Source organism: Boleophthalmus pectinirostris, unplaced genomic scaffold (assembly GCF_026225935.1).
Source record: "Boleophthalmus pectinirostris isolate CB_2022bp ecotype Guang Dong unplaced genomic scaffold, ASM2622593v1 HiC_scaffold_12, whole genome shotgun sequence".
Classification (NCBI taxonomy): domain Eukaryota; kingdom Metazoa; phylum Chordata; class Actinopteri; order Gobiiformes; family Gobiidae; genus Boleophthalmus; species Boleophthalmus pectinirostris.
Genome location: NW_026571018.1, coordinates 25,766,651 through 25,785,529, shown reverse-complemented (window position 1 = coordinate 25,785,529; position 18,879 = coordinate 25,766,651). Strand labels below are relative to the sequence as shown.

The following is an 18,879-nucleotide window of genomic DNA, read 5'->3' as shown; positions in this document are numbered from 1 at the left end:
CACCTGTGTGGACACTACACCGATTCTTTGTCTGTTGTTACTGGATATTTGTACTTCTTGACTTGATAAAATTATATTTATTATATTTAGTTCATTAATTACCTAGTTTAAAAAAAAAAAAAGTGTACTAGTTTATTGACATCGTTTTGAATAACTAGTCACATGCTCTTTGGCAAGTTGTTTTATTTAAAGTTTAACCTTTATTGCATCAAATATAATATACTGCAAATAGATTGACACTGCTTAGTAACTGGCTCTCCAGACTCAGTTTCTACATGGACACAGATGCCATCAACACGGCAAGAATAATAATCAAGAACACAAGGCTCAAGAACACAATCGAATCACAATTGGAAAGAAAACAATTATTTAAGTTATACCCTCTTCTTTAGACCTTTACAAATATTTTCTGTAATGAATGTAACCTTATTTAGTCTATTTAACCAAGATAGTCCTGCAGTCCAGGGAGTCTTGGCCCCTGGGGAAACCCTATTGCACATGGTTTTGTTGTTATTCTGTTGTATTATTTAAGCAGTTCATATTTCAGCCCTTGCTTCTGGACATGTTTACTTATTAGTATGTAAATATGCTTGTGATGGAGCGCTCCGTCACAATGCTTATCAGCAAATAGCAAATAACACATCTTATCAGCTTTTTTTTTTTCAAATTCATGTAGCCCTACAAGTATTGTAAGTTGTAACAGCCCTTTATACAGTGTTTTTGACTTGTAGCTTAACTCTGTGGTGAATAAATATAACACTGAATACACCTAATTTCTTTTAAAACTAACACATGTTCTACAATATGATATTGTACAATATTATCTTGTTTTACCTCTTATAAACAAATACCAAAATCTGAATTTGTCTTAGGTTACTGGGATAAAAAGAAACATTTTAGAAAAACAGTACAAAAAAGGCCCCAACTTCTGATGGATGCCTCAGTGTCAAAAATATATTATAAAATTTTAAATATACTTAAAAATGTAGAAGGATACAAAAAGTTACAAAACAGTTCTTGAATCATTGGTGTCTTGGTTCAGAGGGCTTCACACGAGCCACCGTTCAGATAAGCGTTCATCCAGATCTCCTGAATGATCATGTCTCTGCGTTCTATTCTCTCTGCTCGCTCTGCTGCTTCACTCACAAATGCCACCTCCTCCCACCCAACAACAGTCTTCCTCTCCCCCTCCGAGACTAAAGAGCTCCCCGTTTCATCTTCATCATCACTAACTTCCTCTTCCTCCCGTTTCTTGACTGGTCTTTCACGTTTTGGTCTGTGATCTCTGGTCCGGTGACACCAGCATGTTACTCGTATTGACAGGGCCAGCAGTGTGAGGAGCAGGCCCACACAAACACTGGAGGTGAAGAGCAGAGCTGCCATCTCTGAGTGCTCTGAGGAGAATAAAAGTGTGCTTTTCAGAAGGTCCTTGGGTAGGCAATAGTTTTGTTTTTAATTATTTGTTATTTACTTGAATACATTTGAGTACAGTAATTTACAATAGTTTAAAAAAAATCTAGTAGCAGTCTAGTAATAGTCTTATCAGTTTACTCTGCTCTCTGAACTATCCTTCAGTTAGGACTGCAGTCAACAGGGGTGTAGCATAAAATACTGGGCCCCAGGTACAAACCACATTGTTTGGCCCCATAATGTGCTCTCCAATTACTTTTTAGTATTCAGCTAGTCAGTGAGTGTAAATTTGTGATGGTTATTTCTCTATTGCCTTACAGAATAAGCATCATTTATTTATTATTTTTTGATTATTTATTATTTAACTTTGGGTTCTGTCATAAATAATTAACTTGCAGAAATATTTTTCACATCCTTTTTCTTGATGTACTGAAGTTGTGTTTGTATGTAATCTTTACCTTTAATATAGGCATAGGCTGACAGTGAGTCACTCATCACTGCCCCTGAAGCCTCTGGCCTTCTGGAGTCCTTTGGGAAAACATCAGGCTTGTCTGGATGAAGAATGGAAATGGGACAAAATGCCACAAAATGTCAAGCCACAACATTTGGTCTGATAGTTTTACCTTCTTTTCTGTCCACAGGGGGAGGAGAGGTGGATTTAAATATGCTGGGGTCTGCCTCTCTCAGTAAATTCTGGGGTACTACAAAAACAGTATTGGATGTCAATTCAGATGTTTTAAGTTTAAACTTGATGATCAAAATGACAAAGAAATATGAGAAAACCTGAATGATACAAAATAATTAAAAGTCTTTAATACCACATGGCAAATAAATTTCGGCTTTCATCCTTCAGCCTTCATCAGGGCAAGACTGCCCATTAGTACCACCATACAAAAATGTTGGCATTATTTTTACTTTATCTGCCGTATGGTATTAAAGGCTTTTAATTATTTTGTACTTTGAGTGCCTCAGCTTTTTCAACTTTGTATTTGAAACTGATCCTTACAATGAAAAGCACCAAAAGGACAATTTTGCACAATCTCTACACATCAAAGTATCACTCCTGCCCCTACAATTTTTTATAATATGTCACTGTATTTGAAATGTTGTAAGAATTTAAATGATGAAAAATATATGTTTTTCTGGTAGAAGGTCCATTAATCAATTGCAGATGTTAATCTTGAAAAACATGCATTCTTACTGTAAACCGACTAGCCTCTACAATGATGTGACCTGTAACTTGGTACAGGTCACATCAGGCACCTGGTAGTGCCACTTGCATACCTCTATGGATAGATAAGTTTATTGCCATACTGAATATTACAGGCAAAGCAATTACACAAGCATGTGACGGAAACTCCACCAGAAAGTGCAACAGTTTTTGGACGGAGATGTGTAGCTTGTTTTTGGCCAGAGAATACAAGACCTCTTGCTAAAGGTCTGTGCAGTTGGTGCCAGTGTGCATGTAAGGAAATATTTCAGCAGCATGCTCAGCTCACATCTGATATCAAGTATAATCCATGAACAATAAAGCTGCATGAGCTCATTGGCATCTGTGCCAATCACAGGAAGTTTAGCAGGAAGTCAGTCTTTCAGCCCAATCCAGTCTATCATCTATTATTCCCCAGTCCCTGTTTTAGGGAGTGTGATAAGAAAAGCCAATAAGAGTGATAGATAAGGATCAGTGAAGGGAAACTGTAGAAGCATGCCACATAATGAACAGGGTAATCACAAGAACATGCATGACATAACTTCCTTTGGACTTTATATTTGTTATATGGGATAATAATGTGTGCTTGGGAAAGTATCAAGACGCCTACCACAAGAATAGAGCACGCTGAGGTACTTCCTGGTTCCTGGGAAGCAAGGGTCTCTAAAGGTCTGGTTACTGACGACAACAGCACACTTTTGTTTGTTGTAGCATGACTTGGAAACAAAATGTACCACTTCATGGTTGAGACACTCTGTGGAGAAAAGAAAAAAAGACAGAGTTTTCTCTAAATAGAAAATACTTTTGTTATTGCAACTGAATGCAGTTTCAACTGAGTTGAAATTGTCGACCAAACCTCTACTATATACTGTATCAAACCATAATGAAGAGACGTAAAAGAATAAATAATAAATTCTCACCAAACGAATGTGGTAAGGTCTTGTTTGAGGGGCAGGTGAGGCTCTGACCCAAACCTCTCCCATAAACAGCTGCGTAGATGTTGAGCACCTTTGGGGACTTACAACGCAGGACCAGACTCTCTCCATCACATGCCACATGTTGTTTGTGCTCAGCTGAGGAGAGAGAAGACGGCACTAATGAACCAGAAAGAATGGTGGGAATGTAAGACAATATTTGCAAAGACTATGAGATCTTCTTGTTTGGATTTGTTATGTTAGATATTCTCTATTGCCCTGCTTTGTGCTGGTCTCAACTTTATTCCGGCTGTGATGTTATTAGGTTCTTTTTATAGATCAAGAGTGGTCTTGGTCTGAAAAAAGAACCTAATAACATAAACTGTCGGAAGACCAAATGAACGTCTTTGGACTATTGATTCTGGCTTACTTAAAACCATATATTTTATTAAATAACATTTAATAACCAACAAAATGTGAATTATCTGAAATGGTTGTGGCAGGTAAGGGCAAAAAAGACCCTTGGACCTACTTGGTTTGCACTTGTAGTCTACATGGAGGTATTTGGTGGTGCCTGGACATGGGTCTTTCCCAAATAGCAGATGGTTCACAGAAAGCTGGCAATGTCTATGGCTTTGACACTCACTTAGAAGTTTCTGTAAAATATGAATATATATTATACAGTGTTTAAGAATAGAGCACAAATTATCAGACAATGACGAGTGACCAGCCACAAATGTCATGTGTCAATGTCATAGTGAAAGAAGTCCATGTGTTCCTGTAATCTTTTTAGGAAACTGGTTTTGATGTAAATGTAACTATATAGCTTGTAAATATTTCTCATTTGAATGAAAATGGCAATCAAACACTGTATTATAATTTTATATCTCATCAAAGTAGTCATGTTCTGTACAGTATAAGATTAGTTGTTGAACAAATGACACACAACTGTGCAATGCCTGATTATAAATAGTGGTCCTATAATATATCCTGGCATTTGTATCACACTTATAAACCAAAGCTTGAAAACATACGGACAGCAGCACATCTCAATAACTGAATAACACGCTGTTCCCTAATCCCTACCCATTCCCCTTCAATGACAAAAACATTGACTTCCCCTTTCATAAAGTGCACCTGTAGAGCAGTAAAAGCAGAGCAGCTGTGGTTTCGGTGCGGGTGTGAGGAGTCTGGTTTTTGGCACAGCTGTGCCTCTCCGCTGCCATAGAAGGCTGACTGGATGGAGATGGTGGAGTGTCTGGGGCAGTAGAGACGCAGGGGCTGACCATCACAGGCATGAGTGGAGTGACTGGTAATGATCCTAGACAGGTAGTCTGAAATGTAGACACATGCAATCACGTTAATAACAAAAAGTAATGTAATATAATGAACCAAACCAGGACCAAATCTAGTCTAAAGATGCGCTATGTAACTTTTCTGGCAGAGCATCCATTACCTGTCTATGTCTCCATGGATTCCAAAGAAAAGGTTTGGCATTAAACCCATCTTGCATTTATTCACTTACATGAGTTTTTATTGCTCATAAAAAGCATACATTCTTGCGTACATTCAGTGTGAGTGGACTTGCCTCTCCACAGATCTGAACCGTAACTTTGTCTTCATGGATACTGATTTAATGCCATACTGTGGAAGATTTCAGGTATAGCTATATCACCTCCATAGAGACAAGCAGGTAGCAGACCCTCCACCAGAAATTTACACAGTGCATCTGTAAAGCAGGCTACTCATCTTACTGGAGAAGTCTGCCAGTCCGTTGATGCGTCTGACCCACAACAGTAAACTCAGGTAGAAGAGACTATGGCTCAAGTCCAGCCCGTGCCCAGGGCGCATCCAGCTCATGACTTTCCCCCCTCGTGTCTGTAATCATATTAAAGAAACTCGACTGCGCATTAAACGGTCCACTGAGGGCCAAATCCTGTTCACTGCGTTGCGTACGAATGCGGCTTTACCTGCCCACCCCATTAGTTCCGCGATACAACTGTAGTTAGAAATACGGGGTTTCCTTATCCAAGTTCTTAGAAATTCTTTGAGTGGAAGATGAAGTGTAGTTGGCCCCGTGGCTCGCGGTAATGGACCACAGAGGCAGGCTCAAAATAGTAGCTGCGCAACAAGTAGTTTGAAGTTGACAGGCGACACGAGTGCACACGTACAACTGGACCCCGCAACTGCGTTAAAGCCAGAATATTTGTGAATGGATAACACTCACGAGGAAAGAGAAAGCGACTTACAGTAACAGCTGAGAGGAAATTGTGGCGTGGGCGTGGCAGATAAAACTATTTTAGAGGGAGAGAGGGGTAGACAGGGGAATGACGCACTGGTTGGAGCCTTTACCCACGGCGGAGGCACGTGTTTACGTTTTGGATAAGGGCATAAGGAATAAGTTCCATGCGTAGTATTTCATTTTGCACTGATTGGCGCGTTCAGTCTCCTTATTTGGGAGTCCTACATTTTGCTGTATTTTGACCTGTAAGATGTGTCTAAATAAACCTGGATAAATGGAGATGTTTGCATCAGAACGGAGATTTGGTTTAAAAAAAAAAAAAAATCACTAAGGCACGGACAATTTAAATTCACTTTCACAGCTGGCCTATTACACCTAGGTAGCCTGCTTTTCCCCAACCCAAAATATGTATAGTATTTTGTCGTTTTAAATGCCTCAATTGAACATTCTATATCCAGACAGCTCGTCTGAATAAGTGTCTATCAAGTACATAGCTTTTCTTTTTCCCAAATCCGGGACCCCCTCCATGGTAACGGTCACTCTGCATGTCCGGCATACAAGAGTCAAGCTAACACAGATGTCGGGGTGTCCCACACAGAGGAGGCTCACAGGGGGAGTAAGATTTAACATACAGAATGGACAGAGGGCCTCCTAATTTCAACCCTTCTCTGCACTTATAGCTTTAGGCACCTAGGGAGTAGCTTCAAGTCCCATTCAAGCACTTTATCCCACACAAGCCAGGGGAATTTTGTTGTCAATGTTTTGAGTTTGTGTATAGAAATATTAAAAAAGGGTAAACTAAGAAGATGAATATCAACTTTTTATATTTGGACTAGGAAAGAATGAAGCAAAATGAACATTCAGTTCAAACTTAGACATGTCGCATGGGAATTGCCAGGTTTACAGAACAAAAATACCACAATGAAGCTCAACATGCAAGATACACATTTGCTTTATTTTCTAATTCAGACATAAATAAAATCTGACAAATAACATTCATTTAAACTCCATGTCCATCTCTAGTTTGGAGTCAAGTGATGCCTGAAATTAAGAAATACCTTAAGTGAGCAACAATTATCTAGACCTTTTGCTTCTGCAATTTTATACTCACCAATTCTGTTTTTGCTTCTAGAATTTTCACTTGAGCAAGGGATGGGTTCTGTTAGAAATGAAATGGACATGAAAAAAAAACTCATTTCTAATGAAATACGTATTTATCAGTAAGAAACTAAAATGAAACTAAAACTAAAATTATTTTCTTTTACAATGAGACCATCTTATATAGCCTACTGTTAATGTTCACTGTGAGAATATCAAACCATTGCTTTTCATTTTCTTAACCTTTACACACTGACTATCCAGATTACCAACACAATGGGGTGGCCTAGAAACTTAGAAACAACAGTAACACCTTGACTTTTTACAAGGTAGTATCAAAGTGAAAAGAAAGAAAAAAAAACATACTGGGCACAAGTCCATATAAGGCTCCAATTTCTTCTTTAAGGGAACAATTTCTTGTTTCAATGCAGTGACTTCCTGAAAGGACAGAAAACAAAGATACATCACTACAGTAAAACAGAATTGTATTCACATTAGAAAGCGTAAAAATACATTTACCTGTGACAGTTGCACTATGGATTGGTGGGTCAAAGACTTATCCATGTTCCTGGACAAAAGCTGAGCCTGTACAATTCAAAGCGAGACAAATCTTTGGCATTGCACAGCTTTTGGCATTCAAGCAAATACTAACAAGGCTACAACTACACACACAGTACAAATTAAACTGTACAGCTATGTTCATATTTTAAAGATGGGAATATTTCATGTCTTTTATTCTCTTGTTGAATGGGTTTGTATTTTAACTTCCTTGGTATTGTAACTTGATAACTTTATCAAATTATGGATCAAAAAACATTTTTTTCCCCACCCCTTTCAAAATCAAATGAGAAGTTTAAAAATGACAAAACACTAAGTGGCTTGGGAGGAATACCTCTGCTCTCTCCCGCCTGTGTCTGAGCTCTTTTGCTTTTGTTGTCACAAAATCCATGTTGAGTAATTTTTCCTCTGCTTTCGCACTTTCCACAGCCTGTGTTTTTACACTTTTGTTGATGTCCCTATGATGTCAAGATATGAATAATAAATATAATATGCAATATTCACACTGAGGTTAATATAGAAAAAAAACTACTCTTGTAAGTTCCCACGGAGAACCAAAGTAGTACCAAGCCTCTTTCTCAGAGCCTTGAGGTCTCGTTCAAGATGTCTGTCTGACTTCTCCGCTTCAAGCAGTTCATTAGAAAGGTTATTCACAGCTGGAAGAAAGCTGAAGATAAGAAAGTAAGTTCCTGTGTTACAGCCAGATAATTTTTTTTCTTGCACCAGCAGCTTGATGAAAACATACTTTCCCAGAGAGATGTCTCTAATGGCCAGAGTCATTGCATTGTCCACTAAAGTAGCTAGATAGTCTGCACATGACCGTGATAGACTTGCACAAGAAAGGCCAACACCTTGTAAAAGAACATCCTGGTAATAAGCACCTACACAATGGAGACAGATAGAAAAAAATATGAGAGCAAAAATAATAATAAAAAGGTATAAATCAAGTTATGAACCACATCTAATGGAATCATGTAAAAGAAGACGACCTGTCACTTTAAGATTTACATGCGCATCTCATGTAGAAATGTTTATATTACAAAACTCACTGTCGGCCTGATATTCTGATGCTTTCTGGTTAAGGTCTTCAATGAGCAGTTCCGTGTCCCCACACCGAGCCTCACTGAACTGGGCAAGCTGATAAAGCACGTCCACTGTCCGAGTGTTCACCTCAAACTGCGGCACAGGCTGATCCCCAAACACTGTACTCAGCCAGCTGTTGACCTGCCGAAAACAAAGGATAATTAAACTAAAACAGCACCCACAATGTTGCTAGACGATTTTAAAGGTATACTACCTTTTTCATCTTCTCACACATTTTTAAAGACGAAACAAATGTTCTAAATGGATGTGTCAGCTGAATGTCAACAAACGAGGGATTTTTTTTTTTTTTCGCGTTACTTTTCATTTCCCGCCCCAAAATGTCTTCCGTGTTATTATCCAATCAGAGGCGCCGGACTTGATATCCGTTCCGTGCTTTACAAAGATAATACATGCCCCAAGCGAGATAAAATCTTAGAAACATATGGCATGAGAACTTACGGCACAAAATAGCCACTGTGACTAATTTAAATCACTCCCTGTACAATATGAAAATCATTATATCGATCTATAGCATGTGCACTAATGTATGTGCAAGTGTTCAGCATAAAATGGAAATACAAACCAGATTCTAACTCAAAAACGAAGACGGAAACGAGTTGTATTATATTTTTCTATCTCCGCCTACTCGAGAGTTCAAAAAAGTGTGGGACAGAAGTTCAGATGGCGACCAGAGAAAAAATAGCTCAACAACACCCTGCTGAATCTCTAGATAAGACTTTTGACACAAGTACAAACCCCTCAATTATTGAAGAAAGGTTATTTGGACACAACGAAGAAGAAGAAGCGGATGATGACGGGCCTGTAGTGTTTTTCTGCGGGAAATGTAAGCTGCCCGTCGGTGACTCCTTCTCGTGGGATGGTAGTGAGGACTCCCAGAATCAAATACGTTTAAAAAGTATACATGCATTTTGTTTCTTATGCCTTTAATTTAAACGTTTTCTATTTGGCCTGTATGGTGACTGTATACTAATATGAATCCCATTGTATGTTTTAATCATAGAAATTACTGATAATGTCGTGGTTGGAAAGGAGAAACGTATGTATGAACCAGACAAAAAATCTCCATGGTAGGTGCTCCTCTGTGCTAAAATGATATGACTTAGTGTGACGGCATAACTTTACTATTCTGTTATGGATATACTGAATAATATAATGTAACTGAATCTAATGTTTTGACAGTCTGGTTGTGGACCTCATTTGTCAAGGATGTCGTTCTGTGATTGGAGTGGTTTATTCGTCTACACCCAAGCAACTGGACCACAAGAGGTATACCTTCTGCCTCAATGTAGCAGACATTGACAGGTATGTTCATTCATGAAAGAAACCATCCTATGACCACAGACTATTCTTCCCAGGGACTACAAATGAAAATTTGCTCTCTACTAAATCTGTTGCAAAGCATCTTCTATTTTATAAGATGAATGTGTTTGTGCATGTTCCCTGACAAATAATAAACTAAACTAAGCAACTTAACATAATAATAAGCTTTTGTAATTGAATAATTAAGATTTATATTTTTGCATTGCTTGTGCTAGGAACCTATGGAGTGCTAAGCATCATCAACATCATCATTCACTGCACACGGAAGAAAAAATATTTCAAAGAATAAATAAACATAAATATAAATAAACAAAAATACACAATTTATTTATGTTAAAATGTGATCAATATAATTGCATCATTTGCCTTGAAAAAAATGCAAGTCTAAGTGCCCTATTTATTTATTGTATAAAAATGGAGATATGTATGTGTATCACAGTTATATTTTTTCATTCATGTTCCATTTCATATTGCAGTTATGTGTTGGGCTCTGCAAACCAGATGTTGTCAGCAGAGGGCCCCGATGAGCAGCCGGTGACACTGGAGTACAGAGGCATTGTGGAGCAACAGCTGAGAGAGGTGAATTATTACCTCTGCTTCTCTTTGTCTCGTTCTTCTGTTTTTGATTGCCCACAGAGCAGTATTTTCTACATACAAATAACATAACTAAATAAACTTCCATATGATACTTAAAAAAAATACAAAAATCCAATTCACAGGTAGCATAAATTATTAATAATTGCCTGATCTATAATAGCAAATGTAATGTATTTTCTACTAATTACTTGGCACTAATTAGTTGCTGTCTCGGACCGATTTGCTGTCAAGGCTTTCACATCATTAGCTCCGAGTGGTTTACATTGATTACCAACTCACAGGTTGCACACCAACAATGACATCAGCTTTGTTCTGGGAAGACCTCACTGCTCTGATCGGCAGACCCTTAGATCAGACATTACCTCATCGTACTCTTTTTAAGGTCTGACAAACAAATAAGAGTAAATATTTAAAATATATATTCTCTTACAATAACAAAACCTAAACAATATGCAATCTCATTTGTCACTTTAGTAAACCATTTTGAACTTTAAAACAATAAAATCCATCTATCTGTATTACTTTATACCTGGTGAATATTAAAAAGGGGGACATTTATTAATTTTTTTATGCAAAATATATAATTTATTTATATTTTGCTTCCAGTTACCTCAACATCCCCTTTGTCTGATTTTTCCCATTAGCGTCAATTGGCCTGTAGGTGGTGATGGTGAGTCACAATAATAAACAGCCATTTGGACCGTGGACAATAGCAAGAGGGGGTTTGTTGAGGAATCTTTGTGTTCAGAGAAAAACATGTTTTGATCATACAGTGGCTTTGGCCCTTCATCAACTACATACTTTTCTTTCATGTCACACTAGTTTATTGGCATTTTGTCACTGATACAACTGAGAATATAAGGGGCTCCTGCAGTACCTTTTTTTGTATACTTTTTTTTTGCTGAGTTTGGGAGATATTTCTACGACAAACAAACAAAAGTTAATTCTTTAAAAAAAATATATATAGAGAGAGAGTTATTTAACAATTAAATAATACAGAAAAATAATCCAAACCTGAATAATTTTAAAACCTTTCCAGTGTCATTATATCATTCTCTGTGCAATATGAAACTTCTTTTGTTGGATTCTGGTGTAAAATTCTGTATTTTGTTTTATTCGGTTACTATGTACATACTACTGTTAGCTTAAAATTATACAATCAGTCTTGGGATGTGGCATGGACAACTTGATGTGATTTTTTCCATTGGAAGGAAAACTGGTTTTGAATATAAGTGACCTGCCTGTACTGAATGTGCTGTATGCAAATTTCAAGTGACACAATTATTATTGAGAATGATCCAACTATCAAGTACCAACAGCTAAATTATACAAGTGAATTTGTTGTTATATAAGAAATGTTACGAAAACGTAAAATTTTAATGAATCATCTTTTAACATACTCATGAATTGTGTTTAATAAACACATTGTGTTAAGTAAACACATTGGACTAAAATATCAAATAAGCCAGGTTAACAAAGTGATATTGACCACAAACAATCCCACAAGATGGTAAAGCAGTCTTTTTCCATAATAGGGCAACTATAGACGACCCAAGTGCTTTACCCTATAAAACTGACGAAAAAGTCAAAGCAAAAGCATGGGTCTATGATCATAGAGTTTAGTGCAACCATTGCAAAAGGATGACTACCCCATTTCCCCGGCAACAAACAAATAATATGCCCAAATTCTTCTGACCTATTTATTTATAATAAAATCTCTTTGGTGACTTGTCATAACTTGTGTAACTCCCTACCTTTTTAACCATGTCATGCTCATATCCATAAATAAACGTGCCAATTCCCATGACATTCTGAAACATGCAAATTTTCCCTGTATGACATAATGCCTATTGACAGTCTACTGAGTCTACTGATTTCATTCAGCATAATTTGTGTACAACGTCATAAATGACAACAACCAAATGGCTGACAGACAGTGTACTGAAGCTCTGCCTAAATAAGGGGTTATTTATACATACATCCTGTTTTTTTTTAATACAGATTGATATCAATCTGGTCCCCACCCTCTCTTATCATATCTCACTTCCAACTAAACGCGATCGTGCAATCAAATGTTTTTGTTCAGTGATGCTGAAATCAGTTGAGAAACGTGGAACATGTCATGACAACTATTTGAAACGGATGGTCAAAGTGTCATAACAGTGGAACAAGACAAAAAATCAAACTTTTGTTCCATCCAGCACAGAGAGAAAAGCATAGACATCTTTATTGTCCACAAAGTGCTTACCTTCTGGAAATTTTTTACAAACAAAAGCGTCTGTATTCACGCTAAAATAGGCTGAAGTACATCTATTGGCATTGCCATGTTTGTTTTGGTCTGCTTGCATGCTTTGCCTTGGCCCCACACAAACTTCAATGCTGCTCTGTGATTGGTGTGCCACTCACCTGGCACATCAGCCAAGATAGATTCTCATGAGTTTGTGAACTCACAAATATCTCAGGAATCCATTTTACTGCTCAAGGTTGAATCCACGTGTCTATAAATTCACCAGTGACCAGACTCACATCTTCATAATGTATTGAAGAAGTTTGTATTCTGAATCCCTAGCAAGTGCGTGATAGGTCTGTCACTGTTACAAACTTTGATTTGCTGCACCGATATAGAAATTATTTTATGCCATTGACATAAAAATCAAGTATATAAAAAACAAATACATTGTAAATAAAACTTGAGTTGCAAAAAAAATTGAATCATTGAAAGTGTTAGTATCTAGTATGAGTCATATGCTTTGACATAAAAGCTGTATACAAATGTAAAGAAAATATACAAGTAAAAGGTATTGTAAAAATATATATACATGTGCAAAATGCATGCATATTATTCGTATTAAACCAAAGTTAATATTGTACATTTATTTTACTCAACACCTTTTATAACAGGCCTACATAGATGTACAATATCTTTATTTTTTTATTTTTTTATGTTTTGTTTAGTGATTAAGTAACTCAAGTTTTTATTTGATGACATTGTGTTCATTTTCAAAAGTAGTTTTGTAATTTGTGGTTTTCAATATGACTAATTACTGAATTGGCATTTGGCAAACCCTCCTGAAACTTTGCCAGTGCCGACAAATACTTTCAGCAGTAATATGCAAATTAGACCAGAGCACATATACTTGCAAGTGCTGAACTGCAATACTGACCAGCTGAGACATAATTTAAATATTTAGCCGACATTTAGCTTTGCTTATGAAATGAAAATTTGTCAAATGAAATGCAAACTAGTCAGTATTATAGTTTGCATAGCTATGTTATTTTATACTTAAATAAACTGGTGCCCAGATGACACAGTGCCTATCATCATTTGGTGGGCACTGGCATCTTCACTATTGAAACACTACTTAGACATTTAACCTACACATGATGCCATCATAATGACCAACCCTCAAATGAGCTCATGTCTTTACACCTCTGCTTTGAGAAAGCACTGGGCACCAAGACTCCACATTCATAGACTAATTTGGTTACCTTGTATATATTTTTTGTATCCTGTTCTTTCTTTTTTTAAACTATGGACCAAATAATATTTGTGTCTGAAATAAAGAATACATAAAATTAATAAAACATTTGCTTAATATTAGAATAAACAAATCGATGAGACTAGGATTTTATTTTTTACTTTCTTCAGTAATGCAGTGGCAAATAAACCAGCTAAGTTCTCGTACTTTAGAAATCCTAAGATTGATGCATGCAGGTGTTGCATATAGGTGTTGTTACATAATTTGCAATATATAGTATTAGTATATAATATATAGTTGTAATTATGTAATAGTTAAAGTAAAAATCTAAATCCTGTATTTATTGTATTCATTTTCAAACTAATTGGATGTTTCTTTCACCTGGCAACTTCTTACTAAGCCTAAAGCATTAACTTAAGATGAAGCCAACAGACGCACCCCGTATATTATTTGATTCTATTATGTAGGCTGCAACTTAAATCCATCATTGATTGTGTTTAGTCCCAGTGGAGGTATGCTGTAGATTAAACTGACTTGAGTGAATTAATTTTAGTTGATTTATTTCATAGACCTCTTTACTTGTGGGGACCATATGATTAGATGAAAGGCATTAGACTTGCAAAGGAAATCAAATTGTTTCTTATGACAACATTTGCCACCACAAACTATTAAGCCCTGACAAAAAACTGGTTTAACAGCTTCTATTTTTGTGTCACATAAAAACTGAACTTGCACCAAGTCTGAACCACAACATTGAAAGACTTTAATTGTCCTTGCCTGTTTGTCTTTTTTCCAATATAATGGTATAAATGACAGAACTGATATTCATGAAACTTCATATGAGGGTGACGCGCAGGCCAAGGACGAAAGCATTAAATTTAGAAAGAGATCAATAGCGGGCGTGCCTGGAAAGTCTTGGCGAGATGGACTGTTACAATGAGTTATGGCATATGGCCTTGGCGGCAAGTGTGCCCTACTCAGTTCACCTTCCTCTCCTGGACGTACTCTGAATTGAAAACATTATGGCTGCTTTTACAACGCAATTTATTTAGACAAATTTAATCTTCGAATGCCTGTGCTCTGATACTGAAACAGGCCAGGCACATGCTTTTTAATGGTCCATCTCTGCGATTCTGGGAAAACATAAAGAGACCACTGCAGTTAATTCATTTCTTAATGACCGTCCCAGGCCAGTGTCTCTTAAAAAGAGAAAGCCTAATTTTGGAAAGTCGCAATTGCACATTTTTCTAAATAGACTGCCATTTATTTTACCAAAATGAAAATATTCTAAATTTATTTTTGTGAGGGTAATGGTGTGTGGAGGTACTAGTGTAGGTCCTAGAGTGGTCACAATACTAAAATTTCAAACTTTATTTTGATACTAAGGAATAGACTCGATACTAATTCCAATCCTGCAATGATATTACCATGTAGCCTTATATCTTTGTAATCCTACAATCCTACAAGTAGGTTTCATAGTGGCCCATTGGCGTATACTGGTGGTCTTGTTCCGATACATCTCATTTATTCTGAAGCTATTCAGGTCCAGGTCATTTCTGTCCTGTGAATGTGTTTTTACTATCAGTCCCTGCTCAGATTAGTATCTAGTTTTGATACTATCTTTAATATAGATTTTTATCTGATTTTCGATATTTTTGACAACCCTATAGGTTCTAATCTAAAGCTGTGTGTAGATACTACTTATGTATATTTTCATAGACCTTATCTATATAGTTTACACTGTTTTGTAATTCTGCTGCTACTGCTATTCACTTCATTCAATTCACTACACTTCAGTGCTGCTGGCGACTACCTATAGCTGGAGAGTTTTTGGCTGTTGACAAGATTGTGTTCTTCATGCATTATCACCAGATAGATGTGATGTCAGTTTGAAAAACTAAATCTGCTGAAGCATAGTACAGTCAAAATCTAATCAAAATGTGTCCCAAATATTAACTAAAGACATTGTTGGTCGAAGACAAAGACATGCCCTGTACAATGACTATTCTAAAAGGGAACACGACTTGGCACTGTCAAACACTCAAAGTTGTTAGAAAGACATTTTCATATGTGAAAATGAAGATTAAACTGTCCAGCTCCAACCTTCTCTCTGCTGTTGTGCATATAATTCCAAAAATCTGAATAAAATAATTAATCAACTAATACAAATTTTGTCAACTAAGAGAAGCAGATTAATCGACTAAATGATACTAAAACCAGTACTGAAACTAAATGTTAGCATTATTTTTTAGAAATAGCACATTTCACCAAAATTATAAAGTTAGCCTGATAGAATTTTATCTCTTATTACATCCATTTATATTGTGTTTTATTATTCGTCTGCACCTTCATCTCCTGTGTATTTTATAATGTCACCATCCCCCTGTGCTGTCTTTTTAATGTCTTCAATCTGACTGACTTGTAGACACTTGTTTGGATTTTTTCTTTCAATCTGTTCTGGTACACTCCCTGACCTGCTGCTTCTATCTCTCTCTCTCATATCTGTCTCTCTCTTTCTACCTTCTGTCTCTTTCTCACTCTCTTTTGTCTCCCTCTGTCTCTTGCCCACTCTCTCTCCCTCTTATCTCTCTCTTTCTCCCCTTTCCCCTCTCTTCCCCACATCCATTCGACCCTGACCACTTTCCCCTGGAGTCTGTCATTCTTCCATTTCTCCAGTTTTCCAATTATCTCATCCCCCCGCCCCCTCTCTTTCTCTCCATCTATCTCTCCTTTCCCCTGCTTCCTGCTTCTGTCCATTGTTGATCAGATCCTAATTGAAATCTCTTTAAAACACCCTGCCTGCTTTTCTCCTTGCAATTCAAAACCTTGCCATTAACATTACACCCTTTTCTCCCCCCCTCTTCCAGATAAAATTGATGGTGGTGTCTATGGCGCAGAGACTGGAGGAGATCGAATCTGGCCTGTAAGAACGATGTGACGTACCCTCTGACTATGATAAACCTCCTTGGTGGGTTCTTCTTTTCAAGATGGAAGCAGCGTTCATTTCGTATTCCTATTTTGTACAATCTTTACCTATATTTGAGCCCTGTTTTCCATTCGACCATCACTATCGCTTTGTCCTAGCCCTCACCTTGCACACAAACGCGTACAGTCGCTCAGCTCCTTTGTGGTGCTTTTACCGATGGCGAAACAAAGCGCGGCCACACTTGTAATCAATCACACTGTCAGCTGGCCTCTCGCGGTGCATGACAACATCTCCACCGGTGAAGCAGAGAAAGTATAAGCCCAGCCTGCGCCCTGAGCTGAATGTTTATTTGTCCAGGATTTCATCAAGCTCCAACCTGCACTCTCAGCAGAAAGCGGTATCGATCCGGCCACCAAACACATACACACACACACACACACACACACACATACATTAGCCTTTGTTCTCTTCGAAATGGAAAGACCAAACCGCATCTTGTTGCTTACATTGACACTGTTGCACACCATGGCCTTATAGCTTTTAAAGGTTTTGTTTATAGAGGCCCGTTCATAAAAAAATCCATTTTTTGTTTGTGACTTCCTGTTCATGTTAACCTCTTTGTTCAGTGCCAGTTGTTTATTTTTCATATAATGCACATTGTTTTGTAGTAATAATAAATTGTTTAAAATTTTCAAAATTGGCTCTGTTGCTTATTTAAATGACATCACCATCAGTTTAAGGTGAGGCTCGTCTGGTGAGCACCTGTTACCTTCTTATCCCAAGAGACATATTTTTACTTTGCCTGGAATGTCCAACAATATGGGATTTTAATGTATCTTGCTTGTTTATCTGGCAAAAACACCTTGAAAAACATACATTTAGTGGGCTGCCTCTCCACAGATCTTACTTGTGATTTGGCCTGGTGATTTCACCTGCTTCTCCATGAATATTCTATAAACCCAGGCAAAGCAATAACATCTCTAGGGAGACAAGTGAGTGGCGTGCCCTCCAGCAGAGAAGATACTTAGTGCACCTTTAAAGATAAATACCCTATAAGCAGGGGTGCAGTGGGTGTGGTATGTGGAGGTACGCTGTCCACCCACTGCTCCAGACGTGAGATATAAAATAGCCTACAACTTGACCGGAGCTACTAGCAATGGTGAAAACAACCTGCATAGGCTGGATATCTCCAGTACTGTCCTATAGTGACCTCTGACATGAGGGGACAAGGACTGAACCAGGAGGACTAAACCAGGACTGAACCAAGACTAAAAAATCCCCACTACACCACTGCCTATAAGCAATGCAATACATTTTAGTTTGGTTTAAAGGAGGAATAATATGGCGCTTATGGCCCTCCTAAATAGTTGTTTCAGTTATAGATTTTTATTTAGGGATTTGCATTTGGATGAATAAAAATATGCTTTAACTTTTATTGTAGTTGAACTGTTTGATATGGATCTCATAGACGATGGTTGACATGTTTTGTACATTTTCATTAGTTTGTTTTTTAGTTCACCAAAGAAGGCAAATGTTTATATATTAAATGTTTTTTCTTTCTTTTCTCAGATTGCCTGGGATCAGCAGCTCATCCCTCTTTATCTGTAATTAAAAGTATCTATTTAGCTTAACTGTATGTCTTTGAGTTAAACCGAGAAGTTTGAGCTCTTTGGGGTTGATGGGAGCTTGATTACATATTAAAGGTTTGTTTACCAAGTAGCTGACCTCAGATGTGCCTAGCAACACTTTCAACCAGGGCAGGGAAACCGGCAACATGCTTTTACAGTGCTGTGCCCTCCCTCACCCACGAGGTTTCATCAGCCGCCGTGCACAACAACAACAGGAGACGGCCAACCAGCATGCTGTATCCAAGGCCTGGTTGCGATGGTAACTAAGAGCACGTGCTATGCGGAGTGCTTGTTGCCATCTCGTCATCGTGTTGGCCGCCCGAGGAACAGTCATCCAGCCATACAGCTCTCTGTCAGCAGACGTTATCCCATGCTCAAACACACAGGGGGGGA

At 37.6% G+C, this 18,879-nt stretch overlaps 3 protein-coding genes across 5 annotated transcripts; 1 reads left to right on the top strand and 2 right to left on the bottom strand.

Annotated features, from left to right (window-relative positions):
- Nucleotides 1-166: 166 nt before the first annotated feature.
- eva1c (eva-1 homolog C (C. elegans)) lies at nucleotides 167-5,816 on the bottom strand. Of its 3 annotated transcripts, none has more exons than XM_020922862.2 (8): nucleotides 5,289-5,816; nucleotides 4,672-4,868; nucleotides 4,067-4,190; nucleotides 3,541-3,693; nucleotides 3,231-3,374; nucleotides 2,034-2,111; nucleotides 1,869-1,961; nucleotides 167-1,394 (listed from the first exon to the last, which is right to left on the bottom strand). In XM_020922862.2, the coding sequence occupies exons 1-8, from the start codon at nucleotides 5,392-5,394 to the stop codon at nucleotides 1,039-1,041; spliced, it is 1,251 nt and encodes a 416-aa protein (XP_020778521.1). In that variant the 5' UTR covers nucleotides 5,395-5,816; the 3' UTR covers nucleotides 167-1,038. The 3 variants fall into 3 exon arrangements, with proteins under 3 accessions (XP_020778521.1, XP_055004770.1, XP_020778522.1); XM_055148795.1 differs by having other exon boundaries at nucleotides 1,869-1,963; nucleotides 2,039-2,111; XM_020922863.2 differs by lacking the exon at nucleotides 2,034-2,111.
- An 894-nt stretch (nucleotides 5,817-6,710) lies between these two features.
- Nucleotides 6,711-8,838, bottom strand: haus1 (HAUS augmin-like complex, subunit 1). The gene is made up of 9 exons (XM_020923063.2): nucleotides 8,730-8,838; nucleotides 8,482-8,656; nucleotides 8,178-8,313; nucleotides 7,965-8,099; nucleotides 7,767-7,890; nucleotides 7,394-7,459; nucleotides 7,241-7,312; nucleotides 6,888-6,935; nucleotides 6,711-6,817 (listed from the first exon to the last, which is right to left on the bottom strand). Exons 1-9 carry the CDS (start codon nucleotides 8,748-8,750, stop codon nucleotides 6,773-6,775), a joined length of 822 nt encoding a protein of 273 aa, XP_020778722.1. The 5' UTR covers nucleotides 8,751-8,838; the 3' UTR covers nucleotides 6,711-6,772.
- A 151-nt stretch (nucleotides 8,839-8,989) lies between these two features.
- On the top strand, nucleotides 8,990-17,555 carry mis18a (MIS18 kinetochore protein A). The gene is made up of 5 exons (XM_020923151.2): nucleotides 8,990-9,431; nucleotides 9,537-9,603; nucleotides 9,716-9,838; nucleotides 10,333-10,435; nucleotides 16,800-17,555. The coding sequence occupies exons 1-5, from the start codon at nucleotides 9,059-9,061 to the stop codon at nucleotides 16,857-16,859; spliced, it is 726 nt and encodes a 241-aa protein (XP_020778810.2). The 5' UTR covers nucleotides 8,990-9,058; the 3' UTR covers nucleotides 16,860-17,555.
- Nucleotides 17,556-18,879: the final 1,324 nt, after the last annotated feature.

What these genes read in the sequence shown, in the direction of transcription:
- mis18a (XM_020923151.2), top strand. Translation starts at nt 9,059, where the DNA reads ATGTATGTGCAAGTGTTCAGCATAAAATGGAAATACAAACCAGATTCT. An exon ending in CCAGACAAAAAATCTCCATG is followed by an intron (nt 9,604 to 9,715) that starts GTAGGTGCTCCT and finishes ATGTTTTGACAG; the next exon opens with TCTGGTTGTGGACCTCATTT. An exon ending in TGGAGCAACAGCTGAGAGAG is followed by an intron (nt 10,436 to 16,799) that starts GTGAATTATTAC and finishes CCCCTCTTCCAG; the next exon opens with ATAAAATTGATGGTGGTGTC.
- haus1 (XM_020923063.2), bottom strand. Translation starts at nt 8,750, where the DNA reads ATGTGTGAGAAGATGAAAAAG. An exon ending in TGTGTGAGAAGATGAAAAAG is followed by an intron (nt 8,657 to 8,729) that starts GTAGTATACCTT and finishes TGTTTTCGGCAG; the next exon opens with GTCAACAGCTGGCTGAGTAC. An exon ending in AGAGACATCTCTCTGGGAAA is followed by an intron (nt 8,100 to 8,177) that starts GTATGTTTTCAT and finishes TCTTATCTTCAG; the next exon opens with CTTTCTTCCAGCTGTGAATA.
- eva1c (XM_020922862.2), bottom strand. Translation starts at nt 5,394, where the DNA reads ATGAGCTGGATGCGCCCTGGGCACGGGCTGGACTTGAGCCATAGTCTC. An exon ending in AGACTACAAGTGCAAACCAA is followed by an intron (nt 3,694 to 4,066) that starts GTAGGTCCAAGG and finishes CTCTCTCCTCAG; the next exon opens with CTGAGCACAAACAACATGTG. An exon ending in CCCTGTGGACAGAAAAGAAG is followed by an intron (nt 1,962 to 2,033) that starts GTAAAACTATCA and finishes TTCTTCATCCAG; the next exon opens with ACAAGCCTGATGTTTTCCCA.